Source organism: Dasypus novemcinctus, chromosome 9 (assembly GCF_030445035.2).
Source record: "Dasypus novemcinctus isolate mDasNov1 chromosome 9, mDasNov1.1.hap2, whole genome shotgun sequence".
NCBI classification, from domain to species: domain Eukaryota; kingdom Metazoa; phylum Chordata; class Mammalia; order Cingulata; family Dasypodidae; genus Dasypus; species Dasypus novemcinctus.
The window spans coordinates 67,483,817-67,504,303 of record NC_080681.1 but is presented as its reverse complement, the minus strand read 5'-3'; the positions used below and the strand labels follow the sequence as shown (position 1 = coordinate 67,504,303).

Here is a 20,487-nt window from a genome sequence, read left to right as displayed (position 1 = left end):
TCGTGTAGAGCTGGCCCATGCACAGTCCTGATGCACGCAAGGAGTGCCATGCCACGCAGGGGTGTCCCCCGTGTAGGGGAGCCCCACGCAAAAGGAGTGCGCCCCATAAGGAGAGCCGCCCAGCACGAAAGAAAGCGCAGCCTGCCCAGGAATGGTGCCACACACATGGAGAGCTGACACAACAAGATGATGCAACAAAAAGAAACACAGATTCCCGTGCCACTGACAACAACAGAAGCGGACAAAGAAGACACAGCAAACAGACACAGAGAACAGACAACGGGGGGGGGGGAAGGGGGGGCGGGGGGGGGCAGGGGGAAGGGGAGAGAAATAAAGTAATAAGTAAATCTTTAAAAAAAAAAGTAAACATCATGATACTTAAATGAGCAATTACAAACATGCATAATTAAAACAAAGAAAAAGATGAAACTCTCAGTAAAGTCTCTGAAAAAAAATAGAAACTCTCAGCAAAGAAATAAATGAATAAAGAAGGGCCAAATAGAAATTTTTAGAACTAAAAAACAGAGGACCTGAAATAAAAATCAACAGGGATCAAAAGCAGAATGGAGGGCACAAAGGAAAGAATCAGTGACCTTGTACAACAATGTTCACAGAGGCATTATTCACAATTGCCAAAAGATGGAAACAACCCAGGTATCCATCAACTGATGAATGGATAAACAAAATGTGGAATATACATATGATGGAATACTATTCAGCTGCAAGAAGAAATGAAATCAGGATGCATATGACAGCATGGATGAAACTTAAGGACATTATGTTGAATGAAATAAACCAGACACAAAAGGACAAATATTGTATGGTCTCACTAACAGGAACTAAATAGGATGAATAAACTCATGGGGTTAAACTATAGAGCATAGGTTACTAGGAGATAGAATGTGGGTTGAGAAGAGGGAGATGATGCTGAATGTATGGAAAATGTTTAATAAGAGGGATTGTAAATGTGGGGAAATTGTTAGAATAAATGGAGACACATTATAGTGAGTATAACTAACTGCTGATTAATAAATGGGATTATGGCTGACGGATAGTCTAGGGAAGTTAATGTCAATTGAAAGAAAGCTACAGGATAATCTAGGGACTGCATAACAGTGATTTCAGTGGCATATGATGAAGAATGTTTCTCTATTATCATGTGTTAAGAATAGGAGATAATGGGAAAATACAACTAATGTATAGTCTACAGTTAACAGAAATATTCTAGTATTTTATATTAATGGCAAAGAAGATACTATATCAATGCTAAGGGTCAATAATGAAGGGTCTAAGGGGGTAAGGGATTTTTCCATTTGGAGTAATGAACATGTTCTGAAAAGGACTAAGCTGATGACAGCACAATTCTGTGATGAAACTAAAGGCCACTGAGAGTATACTTTGTATGGATTATACAAGGCAGGGGACTATATAACACAGTGAATCCCATGGAGAATGATGGGCTATGGTTAACAGCACAAATAGAAGACCATTCTCTCGTGAACTATAGCAAATATACAATACTGACACATGGTGTTAATAGTAGGATGGTTTGTGGGGAAAACACACCAAATATAAGCTATGGACTATAGCTAGAAGTAATATTATGAAGAAGTTCTTTCATCATTTGTAACAAATGTATCACAATGATGTAAGGTGTTGGTAGGGCAATGTATGGGAATTCTGTATGGTATGGATGATTGCTTTAACTCACAACCTCTCAAATAAAAAAAAAAGGAAAAATTAGAAAGCAGGAGTGGCTAAATTAATATCAATAATATATACTTCAGAACAAAGGTAAATACTAGATGAAGAGGGGCATTACCTACTAATGAAAAGGTCAATAAACCAAGAAGACAAAACAATACTAAATGTGCATGTACCAAACAAAAAAGTTATAAACTATTAGAAAAAATAATTAATAGAACTAAAAGGAAAAACAGACAGATCCTCAGTTATAGTTAGAGACTTCAACACACTTAACAGTTGATATAAAAACCTCACAGAAAATCAGGAACTATATAGCAGAACTCAGCAATACCATCAGCCAACAAGATCTAATTGAAATATATACCATAACATACTACACTCAACAACTGTAGATTACACATTGTTTTCAAAGATCCACAAAACATATACCAAGGTAGACCATATTATAGGCCATGAATTAATCTCAAAAATTTAAAGAGCACTGAACACACACACTGTGTTCTCTGACCAAAATGTAATCAAAATAGAAATCAGTAACACAGGGGTTCTTAACCAGAGGTCCATGGATGACTTCAGGGGGTCCATGAGCTTGAATTGCAAAAAATCAACTTATCATCTTTAGTTTCTCTGACCTCTAACTGAAATCTAGCATGTCCTTCACTTACGAATGCATGCAATAAATAAATTAGAGTAGTATTCATTTCACCTGACTGGCAAAGAGGTCCGTGGAACAAAAAAGGCTAAGAACTTCTGCGTAACAGGAAAATTTCGGAACACTTAGAAACTAAACAACTCCCATGTAAATAATCCATGAGTCAGAGAAGAAACCTCAAAAGCAAAATTTAAAAATCCACTGAACAAAATGAAAATACATTAAAATTAGGGGGACACACCTAAAGTAGTACAAAGAGGGACTTGTAAAACACTAAATGCTTACATTAGAAAAAAGAAAAAACTGGTCAATAACATAAGCCCCCATCTTCAAGAAATTAGAAAAAGAAAACAAAATAAACCCAAAGCAAACAGAAGGAAGAAAATTATAAAAAGTAGTATCAATGAAATTGAAAACAGAAAAATAAAGAAAACAAAAAGCTGGTTCTTTGAAAAGATGAATAAAACTGACAAACCTCTAGCAAGCCTGGCATAAAAAAAGAGAGAGAGAAAGACAAATTACCCATGTCAGAAATGAAACAAAGGTATTACTACAGACCCTGTAGACATCAAAATAATAATAAGGAAATACTGTGAACCACTCTATTCACATGAATTTGACAATCTATTAAAAGATAATAGATTGGATCGATTCCTCAAAAAGAACAACTACCACAACTCACCCATTATGAAGTAGATAATTTTAAAAGCCTCATAGCTATTAAGAAAACTGAATTCATAAATTTTAAAACTGCCACAGTAGAGCTCTCCAGACCCAGATTATTTGCCTAGAGAATTCTACCAAACATTTAAATAAGAATTAAGACCAATTTTACATAATCTCTTCCAGAAAATAGAAGAGGAAGGAAAACTTCCCAATTGATTTTTTTTTTTTAAGATTTATTTATTTATTTAATTTCCCCCCCTCCCCTGGTTGTCTGTTCTTGGTGTCTATTATTTTGCTGTGTCTTGTTTCTTTGTCCGCTTCTGTTGTCGTCAGCGGCACGGGAAGTGTGGGTGGCGCCATTCCTGGGCAGGCTGCTCTTTCTTTTCACGCTGGGCGGCTCTCCTCACGGGCGCACTCCTTGCGCGTGGGGCTCCCCCACGCGGGGGACACCCTTGCGTGGCACGGCACTCCTTGCGCGCATCAGCGCTGCGCATGGCCAGCTCCACACGGGTCAAGGAGGCCCGGGGTTTGAACCGCGGACCTCCCATATGGTAGACGGACGCCCTAACCACTGGGCCAAAGTCCGTTTCCCACTTCCCAATTGATTTATGAAGTTAGTATTACTCTGATACCAAAACCAGATAAAGGCACAACAAAAAAAAAGAGGAAACTACAGACTAATATCTCTCATTAAGGGAAGTGGATATGGCTCAAGCGGTTGAGCTCCTGTCTCCCACACGGGAGGTCCCAGGTTCAGTTCCTGATAACTCCTGAAAAAACAAAAATGACAACAGGCAAAACAAACAAAAGAGCCAGCTCAGGGAAGCTGATGTGGCTCAGTGGTTGAGCATCAGCTTCCCACAAGCTAGGTCCCAGATTCAATCCCTGGCCCCCAGTACCTCAAAAAAGAATATAGACACAAAAATCCATAACAAAATATTAGCAAATAGAATTCATCTATATAAAAAGAATATTATACCACGACCAAGTAGACTTTATTCCAGAGACACAATACTAGTTCAATGTTCATGGATTAGAAGATTAGCAGAGTAAAGAGATCAATACTCCCCAAACTGATATATAGGCTACAAGCAATTCCTATCAATATTCCAGCAAGATTTTCTACAATATAGACAAGATGTATAAAATGTATAAGGAGGGACGCGGACTTGGCCCCGTGGTTAGGGTGTCCATCTACCACATGGGAGGTCCGCGATTCAAACCCTGGGCCTCCTTGACCCGTGTGGAGCTGGCCCTTGCACAGTGCTGATGCGCACAAGGAGTGCCGTGCCACGCAGGGGTGTCCCCCGCATAGGGGAGCCCCATGTGCAAGGAGTGCGCCCCAAAAGGAAAGCCGTCCAGCGCGAAAGAAAGTGCAGCCTGACCAGGAACGACACCGCACACACGGAGAGCTGATGCAGCAAGATGACACAACAAAAAGAGACACAGATTCCCGTGCCACTGACAACAACAGAAGTGTACAAAGAAGAACATGTGGGGGGGGTGGTGGAATAAATAAATAAATCTTTAAAAAAAAATAAAATAAAATAAAATGTATATGGAAAAGCAAATGAAATATATTAGCTAAAACAATTGTCGAAAAAGAATAAAGTGTGAGGGAACAGGATCACTCACTCTACCTGATTTCAAGACTTATTATAGGGCGGCGGACTTGGCCCAGTGGTTAGGGCGTCTGTCTACCACATGGGAGGTCCACAGTTCAAACCCCAGGTCTCCTTGACCTGTGTGGAGTTGGCCCACGTGAAGTGCTGATGTGCACAAAGAGTGCCCTGCCATGCAGGTGTGTTCCCCACGTAGGGGAGCCCCACGCACAAGGAGTGCGCCCTGTAAGGAGAGTCGCCCAGCGCAAAAGAAAGTGCAGCCTGCCCAGGAATGGTGCTGCACACACGGAGAGCTGACACAACAAGATGACGCAACAAAAAGAAACACAGATTCCCGTGCAGCTGACAACAACAGAAGCAGACAAAGACGTGCCACTGACAACAACAGAAACAGACAAAGAAAATGCAGCAAATAGACACAGAGAACAGACAACCAAGGTGGGGGGGGAGGGTAGAGAAATAAATAAATAAATCTTTGTTAAAAAAAAGACTTATTATACACAGCTAGTCTTAAGACTATATGTTACTAGAAGTGGAAATGACACATAGATTAACAGAAAAGAATACAAAACTCAGAAATAAATCTACACAAATACACCCAACTTATTTTTTTTAGGAGGTACCAGGGATTGAGCCCAGGACCTCATATGTGGGAAGGAGGCACTCCACCACTACATCTGCTCCCCCAACTTATTTTTGACAAAAATGTAAAAGCAATTCACTGTCAAAAGGATAGTCTTGTGAACAAATGGTATAGGAGCAAGTGGAAATTCATAGGCAAAAAAAGGGAAATTTGTCTAAACCTCATACCCTATAGAAAAATTAACTAAAATAGGGCCACAAACTTAAATGTAAAATTATAAAACATAGAAGAAAATCTTTGGGATCTAGGACTAGGCAGAGAGTTCTTAGACATTACACCAAAAGTATAATCCATAAAAGGAAATATCAATAAAGTAGAATTCATTAAGATTAAAACCTTTTGCTCTGAGAAAGACCCTGTTAAGGAAATGAAAATACAAGTTACAGACTGGGAGAAAATATCTGCAAACTACAAAGTTCTATTATCTAGAATATATAAAGAAAACTCATCAATAACAAAATAAACATACTAATTAGAAAAGAGGCAAAAGGCTTGAACAGAAATTTTCACTGAAAAGAATATACAGGTGGCAAATAAGCAAATGCAAACATGTTCACTATCATCTGCCATTCAGGAATGCAAATTAAAACCAATATGAGATATCACTACAAACCCATCAGAGTGGCTAAAATATAAAAGACGGATAATAATGTTGACAAGGATGCCAAGAAAATAGATCACTCATGGACTGCTGGTTGGGAATGTAAAACGGTTACAAAAACTCCAGAAAACAATTTGGCAATTCCTAAAAAAAACAAATGTGAAACTACCATGTGACTCAGCAATTGCAGTTTGGAGTATTTATTTCAAAGAAATGAAAAAATTATGTTCACACATGCCAAAAACAACACATAAATGTTCATAGCAAATTTATTTGTAATAGCTAGTCTTGTCTTGGATAAGCAAGTGGACCTTTGGAATTCCCTGTTTACCTGGTTCCAAATGTCCCCTCTTCCCTAGGAAATTGTTTCTCAGTATGTGCACGAGGGTTACTTTGCTCCCTCTGGAACCAGAACCAGGCATCTGCCCTGGGAAAACAGGCCAACTCCACAGAATGTCAGTGAGGGGTGAGAGAGGAGCCAGTCAGGATGCCACTAGACCCTACCAGTTTTCAAGTTGCCTTTTTCTTGATTAGACATCAACCCTGTTATTGCAATCCTTTAACTGTTTTCTGGAGCTTTGGGAAAGATGTTTTGGCCAGTTCTTGCTGGTTGTACAAAGCTTCTACAGGAAACTGGTGCCTTGGAGCAACTCACTCTGCCATCTTGAATGGAGTTCTCCTTTAGCTTTTATCTTTAAACAAGTGACCTAACAACCAAATCAATTTGTGGATCTTGTTTTCATACTGATTTGAATAAACCAAATGTAAAAAGATATATAAGATGTCAAGGAAATTTAACATGCATTGGATAATACAGGATACTGAGATACCAAAATATTAGGTAATACTCCTGAGGAAAAGGCCCAAATCTGGGCAAAGGGCAGAAAACATGCTGATGGTATGGCTAGAGACCAACCCAAGCTCACCCAGGAGGGGATACTGCATCCCTACCCAGGACCCCAGCTGGTACAAGGGGAGGCCTCAGGGATCTCTTAAGACCATACGTGAACCTGTTTAACTGAAGGGATGAAAAAGTTCATAGTCAAACCAGTTTAATAAACTTAAAGAAATTACCCAGGGAGAAAAAGAAAATCCAGCACTGTTTCAAGGTAGATTAGTGGAGGCCCTCAAACAGTTCACCAATGTGTACCGAGTCAGCTGAGGGGAAAAATTGTTTGAAACACCCATTTTATCAGCCAATCAGCTCTGGATATCAGGAGAAAACTCCAAAATCTAGTTTTGGGTTCCTAGTTGCCTAAATGAACTCTTAGACTCTGCCTTTTCAATATTCAATAACCAGGACCCAGACCATAAAATAAACAGGCTAAATGCCTTGCTGTGGTTCTGCAGAAACAACTGAGAGTAGCCTCCTACCCTGCTCACCTAAAAGGTAAAACCTTAATTGTTTCCAGTACAGGCAACCAGGACAATGGCAAAGGGAGTGCCCTGGGCTACCCTCAAACGGTGGCAGCAGGGGAATTGCCCCACCCACACCTTGTTCCAGATGTCAACAAATGGGTACACAACTGCCCATGGCTGGCTCGGGATCAGGGGAAGGCCCAGAGAGGCAGGATGATGGTCCCTTGAGCCACTGCCCTAGCAGACATGGAAAACATGGACAATAATGAATGAGGATGCTGCAGGACCTCCCCTGTTCCAGTCCAGCCCATCCGTATATCGCTGGAAGAATTAAGGGTGAACCTTGAGGTGGCAGGTAAGGTTATTTCTTTCTTATTAGATACTGGAGCAACTTACTGTCTTAACTGAATTTAGGAGGCCACTTTAGGGAAATTCATGCAGAACCATAGAAGTAAAAGGGTGACCAAGAATGCAGTATTTCACCCCAAATTGCTGTGCATTTTTCAGGGGCAAATATTCTGCCATGAGTTCTTATTGGAGCCAAGTTAAGTTGCTACACACCATTATTAGGAAGGGATATTATGTGGTAGTTTAACTCATCAATACAACTAGTCCCAGGATCTCACAGACTTTTTATAATGGTCAGTTGCCAAGCAGCTCCCACCCCTTTACCGGAATCAGATGTCAATCCTACAGTTTGGAACACCTCCCAAACAACTATGGATAATAGCTCATAGACCCCCCAATTCAAATATCAATTACAGGGACCATTCTCTCAGATAAAACAGTATCTGCTTAAGCCCAAAGCCACTGAAGGGCTAAAACCTCTCAATAAAAAGTACTTGAAAGCTGGCATCTTAAAACCCAGTCCTCCTAGTCAGGAAACAGGATGACACCTATCGGTTACTACCAGACTTAAGGGTTATAAATTCATTTGTCTCCCCCTCTTGATGTAGAGGGGGTCTGGACATAGCCATCCCAGGTTCACAAGATGGAGGAATAGAGTATGGATTAGAGTGGACTTACTGGTGTTCTGCTGGGAAACTATTGTGATTAGTAAGGGAAGAAATTGTAGTAGTGATGTGGAGAGGTTGGCCATGGTGGCTGCTGATGGTTGGGAGAGGGAAGAAAATATGGTGTGGGGGCATTTTCAGGATTCGGATTTGTCCTGGGTGGTGCTGCAGGGACAGATGCTGGACACTGTGTGTCCTGTCGTGGCTCACTGCATGGACTGGGGGAGAGTGTGGACTACAATGTGGACGACTGTCCATGTGCTGCAGCAGTTCTCCAGAATGTATTTCGCCAGGTACAGTGGATGTGCCACAATGATGGAAGAGTTTGTTGATGGGGGAGGGGTGGCATGGGTGGGGTAGGGGTTATATGGAGACCTCATTTTTTTTTATGTAACATTTAAAAGAAAATAAAGGAAAAAAAAGTCCAAAAAAAAATATTCATTTGTCTATCCAATACATCTCATGGTGCCCAACCACTCTTAATCATTCTTAACCAGATACCAGCAGGCTTGCTGTGGTTCACAGTTTGGGACCTGAAGTATGCTTTCTTCATTGTCCCAATTCATAAAAATAGCCAGTTCCTATTTGCCTTCCAATAGCCAGACAGCCCCACATAGCAACTCACATGGACTGTGTGTCGCAGGGATTTAGAGACAGCCCTAACTTATTCGGAAATACTCTGAAACTGGATCTGCAACAATGAAAATTATGGGGCGGGGAGTCTGAAATATGCAAATGATTTCTTAATTTATAGTCCTTCAGCAGAAGACTCACATGCCCACATGGTCACCACTTTAAACTTTCTCTGTGACCTGGGCTAAGGAGTCTCACCCAAAAGGGTAGAATTCTTGGGATTCCAGTCAACTCCCACCACACAGTTGATCAGAACTAGCAGAATACAAGCCATTTTGGAGATTCCCCCTCCCTCTAACAAAAAGGAACTCTCACGTTCCTTGGAATCACTGGCCACTGCACATTTGGGTTCCCTAGTACAGGGAAATTGCAAAACTACTGCATGAAGCCCTTAAGAATAAGAAACCTGATAATCTAGACTGGGGAGAAGCAAAACTAAGGGCATTTATGATCTAAAAACAGCTCTAACCAACCCACCGGGGCTCCAAGGCTACCAAATGTCCAAAATCCCTTTACCCTATTTGTCTCCAAGAGATTAGGGGTAGCCCTGGGTGTCCTGATCCAGTTCATTGGGGATACCCTCAACCCACTGCCTATTTCTCTAAGAATTTGAACTAGGCAGCTCAGAGCTGGCCTCCATGTCCCCAGGCAACAGCAGCCACTTTCCTCTAGCCAAGGAAGCTTCCAAATTTACTTGGAAGCAATCACTCACCGTGTATATGCCCCAGCAGCTGCAGGAGCTTCTAGAAACCAAAGGACCCTACCAGCTCTCCCCTGCAAGAATTCTTAAATTCCAAATCAAACTGCTGGAAAAACCAAAGTCTCACAATAAACCCTGCTCTGTTCTGAACCCAGCTACCCTGTTGCCTGATCCTTCAGGGGAACTAACTATTAAGCCATGACTGCTCAATGTTCCTAAACTTTTCTTATGCAGGCAGCAAGGGCTGACTTGTCTGAAACAGCTTTGAACTCATCCGAAAATGAGTGGTTTACAGATGGAAGCAGCTTCAGCAACAAATATGGAGCTAGAGTTGCAGGATATGCCATAGTCTCTCTCCAGGGAACCACGGAAGCTAATTGCCTACCCACAGGAACATCAGCCCAGAAGGCCAAGTTTATAGCTCTTACCAGGGCCCTAGAGCTCATGAAAGAAAAATCTTTCAATATCTATACTGACTCTAAGTATGCTTTCCTGGTAGTGCATGCTCATGCAGGCATATGGAGGGAAAGGGAACTGCTTACTTCTGATGGATCCCCCATTAAACATAGCAAGGAAATAAAACATCTCATAGAAATCTTAGCCCTACCCTCCAAAGTAGCTATCATGCACTAGTAAAGGGCACCAAAAAGGAAACAGCACTATAACACTGGGCAACAGACTAGCAGATCAAGCAGCATAGGGAGCCACTGAAGAAACCACACCTGCCCCACTTGTTAGTGCAAGTGCAGGGAAAATACACAGGAATGGGTAACTGGTAACCTTTTTACCAGAAAGCCTTAAGCCCTATCCAGATCACTTAGCCTTATACTAGAAATTCCCTCTTTACCTGAAAATCTCTAGTATAGCCCAGAGGACCATGTGTCAGCCTGTAACTGGGGAACTGAGCTCCAGCCATCAGGATGGTTCGTAAAAGGGCAAAAGATTTGGTTATCCCAGGCCCTTACTTGGAAATTTCTAAGCCATTATCATTCAACAAGTCATCAGGGGCAGGAGGCCTCTCTTGCAGACTAGATAGAAATCTCTGGTTGCCTCCTCAAACCTTTCACAAACCCTACACCAAGTAATTTAGGCTTGCCCAAGATGCCTAATAAATAATCTACACCAAGGAGTTATGCAAAATAATTCCATCTTAACTAAACCTATTCATTGGCAGGGAATGTATCCAGGGGAGGACGGGCAAACTGACTTTACACAAATGCCTCCATGCCAAAGACATAAGTTCATTCTAGGGAAGCAGATTTGGCCCAGTGGTTAGGGCGTCCGTCTACCACATGGGAGGTCCACAGTTCAAACCCCGGGCCTCCTTGACCCGTGTGGAGCTGGCCCATGCGCAGTGCTGATGCGCGCAAAGAGTGCCCTGCCACAGGGGTGTCCCCCACTTAGGGGAGCCCCATGCGCAAGGAGTGCACCCAATAAGGAAAGCCGCCCAGCACAAAAGAAAGTGCAGCCTGCCTAAGAATGGCACCAAAAACACAGAGAGCTGACACAACAAGATGACGCAATGAAAAGAAACAGATTCCCATGCCGCTAACAACAACAAAAGTGGACAAAGAAGACACAGCAAATAGACACACAGAACAGACCACCGGGGCTGGGGGGAGGGGGCTGATAAATAAATAAATAAATAAATAATCTTTTTTTTAAAAATGCAATTACATTAAAAAAAAAAAAAAAAAGTTCATTCTAGTCATGGTGGTCACCTTCACTGGATGAGAAAAGCATTCTCAACCAGAACAGAAAGAGACAAAGAAGTACTGAAAGCTCTGTTAAAAGAAATTATCCCCAGGTTTGGCCTCCTGAAATCACTACAGAATGACAATGGTCTAGCTTTCACCTCACAAATCACAGAAGCTATGAGTAAAGCCTTAAATATCAAATACTTTTTAGTATTTTAGTATTTAGTGCTTGGCAGACCTCAGTGGTCAGGCAAAGTTGAAATGGCCAATCAAACACTTAAGAAAATCTTGGCTAAACTGGCCTAGGAAACTCATTTAACTTGGTGGACTTTATTGCCCATTGCCCTACTTAGATTCAGAACCACCCCTTGGGCTAAAATTTAGCTGTCACCATAGAGCTCCTGTCCAGCCGTCCATTCAAATCTCACTCATGACCTATTGCTTGACTCCAAAACTAATGCTGTATTTAATTACTACAAGGAGCTCAAACAGGTCCAAAAGGCACTCAGTGGGCATGTAAATAAACTTTCTCCCACCCTAGTCTTATAAGATCTAGAAGCAGACAAGATCTCTCCAAGAGATCAAATATACATAAAAACCTGGAATTCATCCCACCCAGGAGCAAATGGACTCAATATGAAAAGGCCCCTATGATATCCTCCTAGCAACCCCAATGCTGTAAAAGTTGCTAACTATAAAAGCTGAATTCATATTTCCAGAGTCAAGCCAGCACCTACCCCATCCTCAGAACAAACCATCTTATACCTCTGAGCCAAGAGAGACCTAAAATATCTATTCAGAGGAGTCCAGGGAAGTGGATGTGGTTCAAGCATTTGGGTGCCCACCTACCACATTGGAGGTCCCAGGTTGGGTTCCTGGGGTCCCCTAGAGAAGAAGAGCAAGGCAGTGAGCTGACCTGACAGGCTGGTGCAATGGGCTGGTGTAGCACGCTGATGCAACAAGATGATGCAACAAGATGATGCAACAAGGAGACACAGAGGAAACACAAGAAGGGACACAACAAAACAGGGAGCGGAGGTGGCTCAAGCAATTAAGCACCTTTCTCCCACATGGGAGGTTCAAGGTTCCATTCCTGGTACCTCGTAAAGAGAAGACAAGCAGACACAAAGAGGAGACAATGAGTGCAAACAATGCAGGGATGGGGGAGATAAATTAATAAAATAAATCTTTGGGAAAAAAAGAGAAAACGAGAGAGAGAGAGTCCAGTCACCTTTCATGGACTTGAAAAAAACAAAAGCTAAGTATCAAATAGTACTTGCCTCAAAACCCCTATGCTACAACAGCCTATTGGAATTGGCTCTTGCATATCACCACTATTGTCGTATCTGCTTAATAACCTTTCTTGGTAGATACAGTTGTTTACAAAAACCTAAAAGCCAATAATTATGACCCCTGCCACCCTTCTCCTCCTAACTCTTAAGCTTCAAATAGCAACAGGAACCATCCCACTGAAATCTATAGTTCAGCATGCAGCCACAACCTCAAACCTTAGTAACTGTTGGCTGTACACACACCAGTACCTCAACCCTATTTGTGTGGGCAACTGAGAATAAATACTGGTTCAACCCAGGGTTGAACACTAAGCCCTAAGGAGGTATTACCAGTGAGATGCCCTAATAACTTCCCTGAGGTACTCCCATTTCTTCTACACCAAATGCCTAAAGGCAAAACCCCACCCATCGACAGGGCTATCCATCATGTTTCCCTGGCAAACAACCAATCTTTTGCATTTTGTATTTCCTCTAATGTCACCAATGGCAAGACCATTGGACAATTAAATAAAATCCTTTGTAAATCCATCATCCATACTGGGCTTAAGTATCATCACTAGAACATCAAGGTGTCACAAAACAGAGCTGACAATAATAAATCCTGAGCCCAAAGGCAGACCAATGGCCATGCCGCAATAGCCATGTGCACAACTGGAGCTTACTTTATGGGAGCAGTCTTTGATGAAGCTGAGGCATCCTTTCTAAACCACTTTCATATAAACTGTTCTGCAGGAACTCTATATAGCCAGAATAGACCCAACCAACCCCAAGTTTTTCTTAAAAACTAAACCTTAAACAACAAGGTTAAAAAAAAACATCCAGGTTGCCTCATCAACAGCTTCATCAGTGGAAACAGTAGATTCATTTGGGAGTAAAAGAATGCAAGGAAGGGGAGACCAGGGCCTCTCCTATTTGAGAAAGAGGGAAACAAATCAGAACTTGGAATAATACCCTCTCTCGCCCCTGTCACTGCACCTAGAATGGCCCTAGCACCAAACAAAAAGGCAAATCCACTTGTGGACAGGTGCAGAGAAACCAACTAACTGGTTGCATTACCTCAGTTTACAGCCAAATAGCCACCACCTCCTTCTCTGCTATTCTGGAGGTAAGAGAGGGCCTGTTCTTTCTCTGTGGGACTTCTGCAAATCCAACCCTCCCTGCTAATTAGATGGGGCATTGTTCCTTAGTCTTCCTAAGCCCAGAAACATACTTCATCAATGGTGCAGAGTCCATCCCTCTCCCAGCCTATTACACCTTCCAGTTTTGCAGGAAGAGGGCTCCTCTCCCAGTCCTTATCCCTATCTTCACGTTATTAGTGGGAACCAGATTAGGGAGGGAGGGGGGTTTCTCACAACCAGCCATGCACTTCATTATAACCTCTCAAGGGAACTAGCACAAGGGCTAGAAACCACAGCCAAAAGCCTCTTACACTAAATCAGCAAGGTAGATTCCCTAGCTGCTGTAGTCCCTCAAAATCGATGAGCCCTAGATTTACTAATTGCCGCTCAGGGTGGGGCATGTATGCTCCTCAAGGAAGAATATTGTTTTTGTATCAACCAGTCACCAAAAATCCTAAATAATATTCAAAGACTAACAGATCAAGCCACCCGCCTCAACATCTTCGGCTTTTCCTGGCCAACTATTTGATCATTTCTTGCATCGCTCTCAATTCCCCTTGACTTAATACTCCTTGCACTGACCTTTGCCCTTGCATCTTACACTGTCTTCAGTCTATCATTCAGCAGCAGATCCAAAAAGTATAAGCTCTTCTCCTGCTTGTCCAGGGATATGCCCCTCTTCAACCCCACACCAACAGAAACCCCTATAACCTCTTGCTCCAATGACCCAGTAGCAGGCACACCTCTGAGTCAACTCAAAGTAGGTAAGATTACAATCCCTGTCAGCAGTAAGTTGTTACAGAAGACAAGATTTCTAGTCCACTTCTTCTCCAAAAGATTTTGAGTTGCATGAGTGGGGATTTGAGGTAGGAGAATAGGGAACCTGGGCATCTGGAGAATCAGGTATTTGGCAACCTGGGGCAGGTGGAGAGTCATTTTATCTAGAGACCTGAGGCATGTGGAGAGACAGAGACCCCTGACCAGCAGCCAACAGGTTAAGGGATTTCCCAGAAAAGACACCTGCTTGCAAGAGATAGAAGCCCAAGGGTTAAGCTCAATTTATCTAGTGACCCATCGCTTGCTAAAGGACTTATGTCAATTAACAAGCCCTTGAGGTAGCTCTCCCTCAGGGCTACCTGTGTACTTCTCAGCACATGCCTCACACCCTTGCTCCTGCTTTCCTTCCTTTAACTCTGTTCAACAGTCTTGTTGTCTAGTTAGGTCCTTCAATTCTTCCCTACAATCGAGTAAGAACCCTCTCTGTCAACAATACAAATGAATTACTATCAGTTTGATTAAGTCCAATAACAGGATCATGGTTAAGTAAGAAAAAGTTCATGTTTATACTAGTTTTTCTAATTCTGTATATGTTTTAAGATTTTTATAACTTAAAATACGTGTTTACAGACAAAATAGGAAATAACACTTTAAAGCAATTTTGTTACAAAGGGCAGCAAAAAAAATTGTTATATGGAGACTGGTGGGAAAATTGGGGTAAAAAGTAGGATATTTTTAAATGGGGGAAATTCTCTTCTGTTTGCATCAGTTTTCTCAGTGAAATAGAAAACAAAGTTATCTTAAGAATGAAAATGGAGATAAGCTATTAGGAGATTAAGGAGAGAGCAGGAGGCATGAAATAAGTCAACTAATAAAGTAGGAGAACTAATGGACTAGGGAAATATAATATTTGTCTTGCAACATTATTGCCTTCATGAGTCAGTCAGTGGTCATAAATTTAAAGTGAGACCGGTCAATGGGTTTATGTGTCTTTCTCCAGCCACATTAAACTACACAGATACAGGTATAAAGTAAGCAAAGAGATTTAAACAAGGTTGAAACTGTGCTAAGGAGTACAAAGACATGAAAGCAGGTAAGGAAGTTAAGGCATATGCATGGGTATAGTTAAAATGATGAAAGAATTTAGATTTGTTAAGGAGAAAAGAGATGACATCAAGGGGTCAGAGACACAAGAAGGTAGTAGGATCATGGATGCTAGATCCTGGTAGGATTGAAGGACAGTTGGAGTCAGGGTAGTATAGCAAATGAAAAAGAAAAATAAGAGGGGGAAGTCAAGAGTAAGAAACATAAAACTGAGATTATGGAGAGGCTACAATTGTTTGTAATGACTAAATATAGGGTATGACTATGGGAATGAGTAGTTGAGGTACAATGCAGGATAGTATCACTGACAGAGAAGAGTTCAAATATCAGGGGATTAGAAGTATCATCCCAGTGAATACCTAAATCACCCAGAAATCCATATATTCTAAAATACATCCAAGCAGCATATTAGTTTATTAAAAGTAAATGCCATTTTAAAAATTTTTAATATCATGAGCATTTTAAACATGTCATTACAAACCAAACTATTATTTCCCTGGCATACCATGTTTTCAACAATTGGTACTCTTTCATAACTAAACAGAAAGTGTTAACATAATTCCACCCAAGTCACTCTAATTTACTTTTTGTTTTCCACTGCATTTGAAGAAAAAAAATTCTCTCATTTTAACACAAAGGAGGTATATTTTTAATTCACCTTCCTATTAACTAATAAATATCAGCATTCATCAAAATTAGTTATCTTCATGCCAGTTTAAGAAGAAACATATATTTATGTCCCTGACACAGTACCTGGCTCATAGTAATGACTCAATAAATATTCCATACTATTAAAGAGGTCAGATAATACTTCAAACCTATATCAGTGCCTATTTCTGAAATAAACACCGAAATTTTCATGCAATGAATCACCTTGGGTATGGAAAGTTCTAAATGTAAAATTTCGGGACAGATTAAATCCTGAATATGAAGTTTCACAGTTAACTAGGAAACACCCCTAACAACCTCCACTGCAACTCAGATCTCAGAAAAGAGTAAGATAACAACAAGTAAGGTTATGCCACTAGTGATGGTGTTGTGGCAGAGAGAGAAGTCAGGTGATTGCAGTATTGAAGGCCAGGATGTGAGAATCTGAGAAGGAAGATTTATTAACAGCCAGCCAGGCTCGGCGGACTTCTGACCTAATAAAAACCGAGCCCCAAACAGGATTTTTGGGTCCCTGTTATACAGAGGATATAGGAGTTGGGAGTCAAACAGTGCTTTTATGCAAAAGGACTTTCTTTGTTAGCTTCTTTGAGTTTTAAGTGTTTGTCTGAGTATCAGAAAGGTCTTGAACTAACACATATCCCCCACATTCCAGGTAATCTTGAATTAACACATTTAGCCTGCATGCTCCCTGAATATCCAAAGCCTATAGAGCCAACATCACTTAATTGGCTTTCCGGGAACTAGGCATACTTGGATACAGAATAGGTTTGAATTCATGCACAGGCCATATTAATGGAACCCAATATACTGGCTATTATCTTCCCAATTATTTTTTCATGGCATGGTCAACGATACATCAATACATACTACATTTTTTAAAACTCACACTTATTTATTACAGAAGCTTTATAATGGAAGTATAAAATAAACACAGAAAATTGCACACATTATAAATTACACCTGATTAATTTTTTTTAAGATAAACGACAACATGGGTGAATAAATTTATTCAACATACTATATTTTAAATAAGCTACTTACTGTGGTGTGATGGGATATATTGCCAACAATGTTCAGGTTTTTAAGCAGCTGGGGAGAACCACTGTACTGTCCAGAAATCTGCTTCCTAACTTCAGCTGCCACAGTTCTAGAGCAAAAAAAGCAAATACATTATCAAAAAGGAGAAAAAAAAAAAAAAAAAAAAATTTTTATCTTAGTTTAAGAGGGAGGAGGGGACACAAGGGGGGAGCCAGAGGAAACTAGGTATTTAAACTTTCATTTAAAGAATAACAAAATCTCAAAATATCAACTATATTAGTCAAGGTTCTCCAGAGAAACAGAACTGACAAGATATTATGTATATATGTGTATATAAATATATATAAATACAGTATATACACACACACACAAAGAGGTTTTTTTTAATAGAAATTGACTCACACAACTGTGGGGATTAACAAGTCAGAATTCCATAGAACAAGCTGCAAGGTGGAAACTTTATGAAAGTCAAGGTAAAGTCCCCAGGAGAAGCCGTTGGAAACTCGGCTGAAGGTGATGTTGAACACTCCAAAAGAAAACGGCTGGCTGAATTAGAGATAGAAATTCTTCTTGCTGACTACTGAAATGCTCAGTTCTCTTTAGACCTTCATGTGATTGGATGAGGAGACTACTCTCAATGCTAATGGCAATCTTCTTTGTTGACTGTAGATGTGATACCCACTGCTGCAATCAACTGACTAATGATTTAAATCCATCTATAATACCCTCCTAGAAACAATCAGGCCAGTGCTTGCTTGACTAACTGGACAATATAACCTAGCTAAATTCACATCAACCCTGGCTATGAATTCATAAAATACTTCAGGAACTACACTTCGAGCTTATTACTGTAATTCTTTATCAACTTTCTCCATTTCCACAAGCTCCCTCACTATGTCAACATACATTACAGTTTTCCCAAAGGAAATCTAATATTATTAGCCCAAGCCAGTCAGTGTAGGATGTTGGAAAAGACCCACATCCTGAGGGAAAATTACACAGCATTTACCCTGTACTCTAACCTCCTTCCACTTTCAGGTGCCCAAATTAGTGACAATCTCCAGAAAGACTGAAGGCTGGTAAGGACAATCCTGACCTCTCTCATGTCTAGCTATACTTCACAAAACCAGAAACAGAATCTGTATAAATATGAGTGTAGACTAAGCAGAAGAGTTAGTTTGTATTACTGTGCTAGCTCCTATATATTCAGAAAATCCTAAGGAATCCACAAATAGCTTAGAAGTAGCAAACCGATTCAGCAAGGTCAGAGAATACAAGATCAACATACAAAAATCAATTTTATTTCCAAATACTAGCAATGAACAAGCTAAAAATAATTAATTCCATTCACAATATCATTAAAAAGAATAAAATATATCGAAATAAATTTTAGTGAAAAATGTGCAAGACTTGTATGTTAAAAACCACAAGACAATGCTAAAAGAAATTAAATAAGATATAAATAGACAGTCCATGTTCTGAATTGCAAGACTCAATATTGTTAATATGCCAGTTCTTCCCCAAATTGATCTACAGATTCAACACAACTCCTATTCAAAATTCCAGCAGGATTTTTACAGAAATTTGCAAAATTTATATTGATAATTCTAAAATTTATATGGAAATGCAAGGGAAAAGAAGAGAATAGCTAAAACTATTTTGAAAAAGAAGTACAAAGTTGGAGGACTTATCCATTTTCCAGATTTCAAAATTTATTATAACACTACAGTAACCCAAACAGTTTGGCACTGGAAGAAGGAAAGACATACAGATCAATTTAACAGAACAGAGTATTCAGAAATATTAATTTTTTTAAAAAAGATTTATTTATTTCTCTCCCTTCCCCCCCCCCAACCCGGCTGTCTGTTCTCTGTGTCTATTTGCTGCATCTTCTTTGCCCGCTTCTGTTGTCGTCAGTGGCAAGGGAATCTGTGTTTCTTTTTGCTGCGTCATCTTGTTGTGTCAGCTCTCGGTGTTGGCGGCGCCATTCTTAGGCAGGCTGCACTTTCTTTCGCGCTGGGCGGCTCTCCTTACGGGACACACGCCTTGCGCGTGGGGCTCCCCTACGGGGACACCCCTGCATGGCACAGCACTCCTTGCGCACATCAGCACTGCATATGGGCCAGCTCCACACGGGTCAAGGAGGCCCGGGGTTTGCATCACGGACTTCCCATGTGGTAGACGGCGCCGTAACCACTGGGCCAAGTCCGCCGCCAGAAATATTAATTTTTAACAAGTAGCCAAGGCAATTCAATGGGGAAAGAACAGACTATTCACCAAAGAGTGCTGCACCAACTGAACATCTCCATGCAAAAGATGAATTTTGAGACTCTTCTCTTACCTTGCACAAAAATTATCTCTAAAAGGATCATAAAGCTAAATGTAAGTGGCTAAAAGTAGTAAATTTCTAACAGAAAGCCTTTGTGACCATCAATTAGTCCTAAAGGCCTTAGATATAACAAAATTATCATCTATGAAAAATAAAGTTGATGAATTGGACTTCATCAAATTTTAAACTTTTGTGCTTCGAAGGTACTGTTAAGAAAATGAAAAGCCAGAGAAAGAGAATATATTTGTAATCATATATTTGGTAAAGAACATGTACCCAGAACATGTAAAGAACTCTAATAATTCAAAACAAGACAAAAGTAATCTAATTTTTAAATGAGCAAAGGATTTGAATAAATGTTTCACCAAAGAAGATATATATAAAAATGGCCAATAAGCACATGAAAGGATGTTCAGCATCATTACTCATTAGGGAAATACAAATCAAAACCACAATGAGACACACCAATTCACAATCACTAGATAGTTAATAATCAATAGAGGACAATAATAACAAGAATTGACAAGGATATGGAGACAATGGAACTCACATACATTGTTGGTTTAAATGTTACAGTACAACTACTTTAGAAAAGTTTGGCTGTTTCTTAAAAAGTTAAATGTAAATTACCAAACAATCCAGCCAATCCACCGAAAAAATGAAAACATATGACCACATGAAGACAGCCACATGAATGGTCACAGAAGCATTATTCATAATAACCAAACATAGGAAACAACCTAAATATCCATAAACAGATAAATTTTTAAAATGTGATATATATATCTCATATATAATGAGATACTGTTCACCAATATCAAAGCATGAAGTACTGACACATGCTACAATATGGATCAACCTCAAAAA

The 20,487-nt window shown here is 40.3% G+C and overlaps 1 protein-coding gene across 4 annotated transcripts in view; it reads right to left on the bottom strand.

Annotated features, from left to right (window-relative positions):
• DOCK7 (dedicator of cytokinesis 7) overlaps positions 1-20,487 on the bottom strand; it is a 319,752-nt gene that overhangs the window by 260,640 nt on the left and 38,625 nt on the right. For all 4 annotated transcript variants that reach the window (XM_058303469.2, XM_058303470.2, XM_058303471.2 and 1 more), the window contains exon 2: positions 17,295-17,400. In XM_058303469.2, the coding sequence (XP_058159452.1) occupies positions 17,295-17,400 (106 nt within the window). The remainder of the gene's footprint in view (positions 1-17,294; positions 17,401-20,487) is intronic.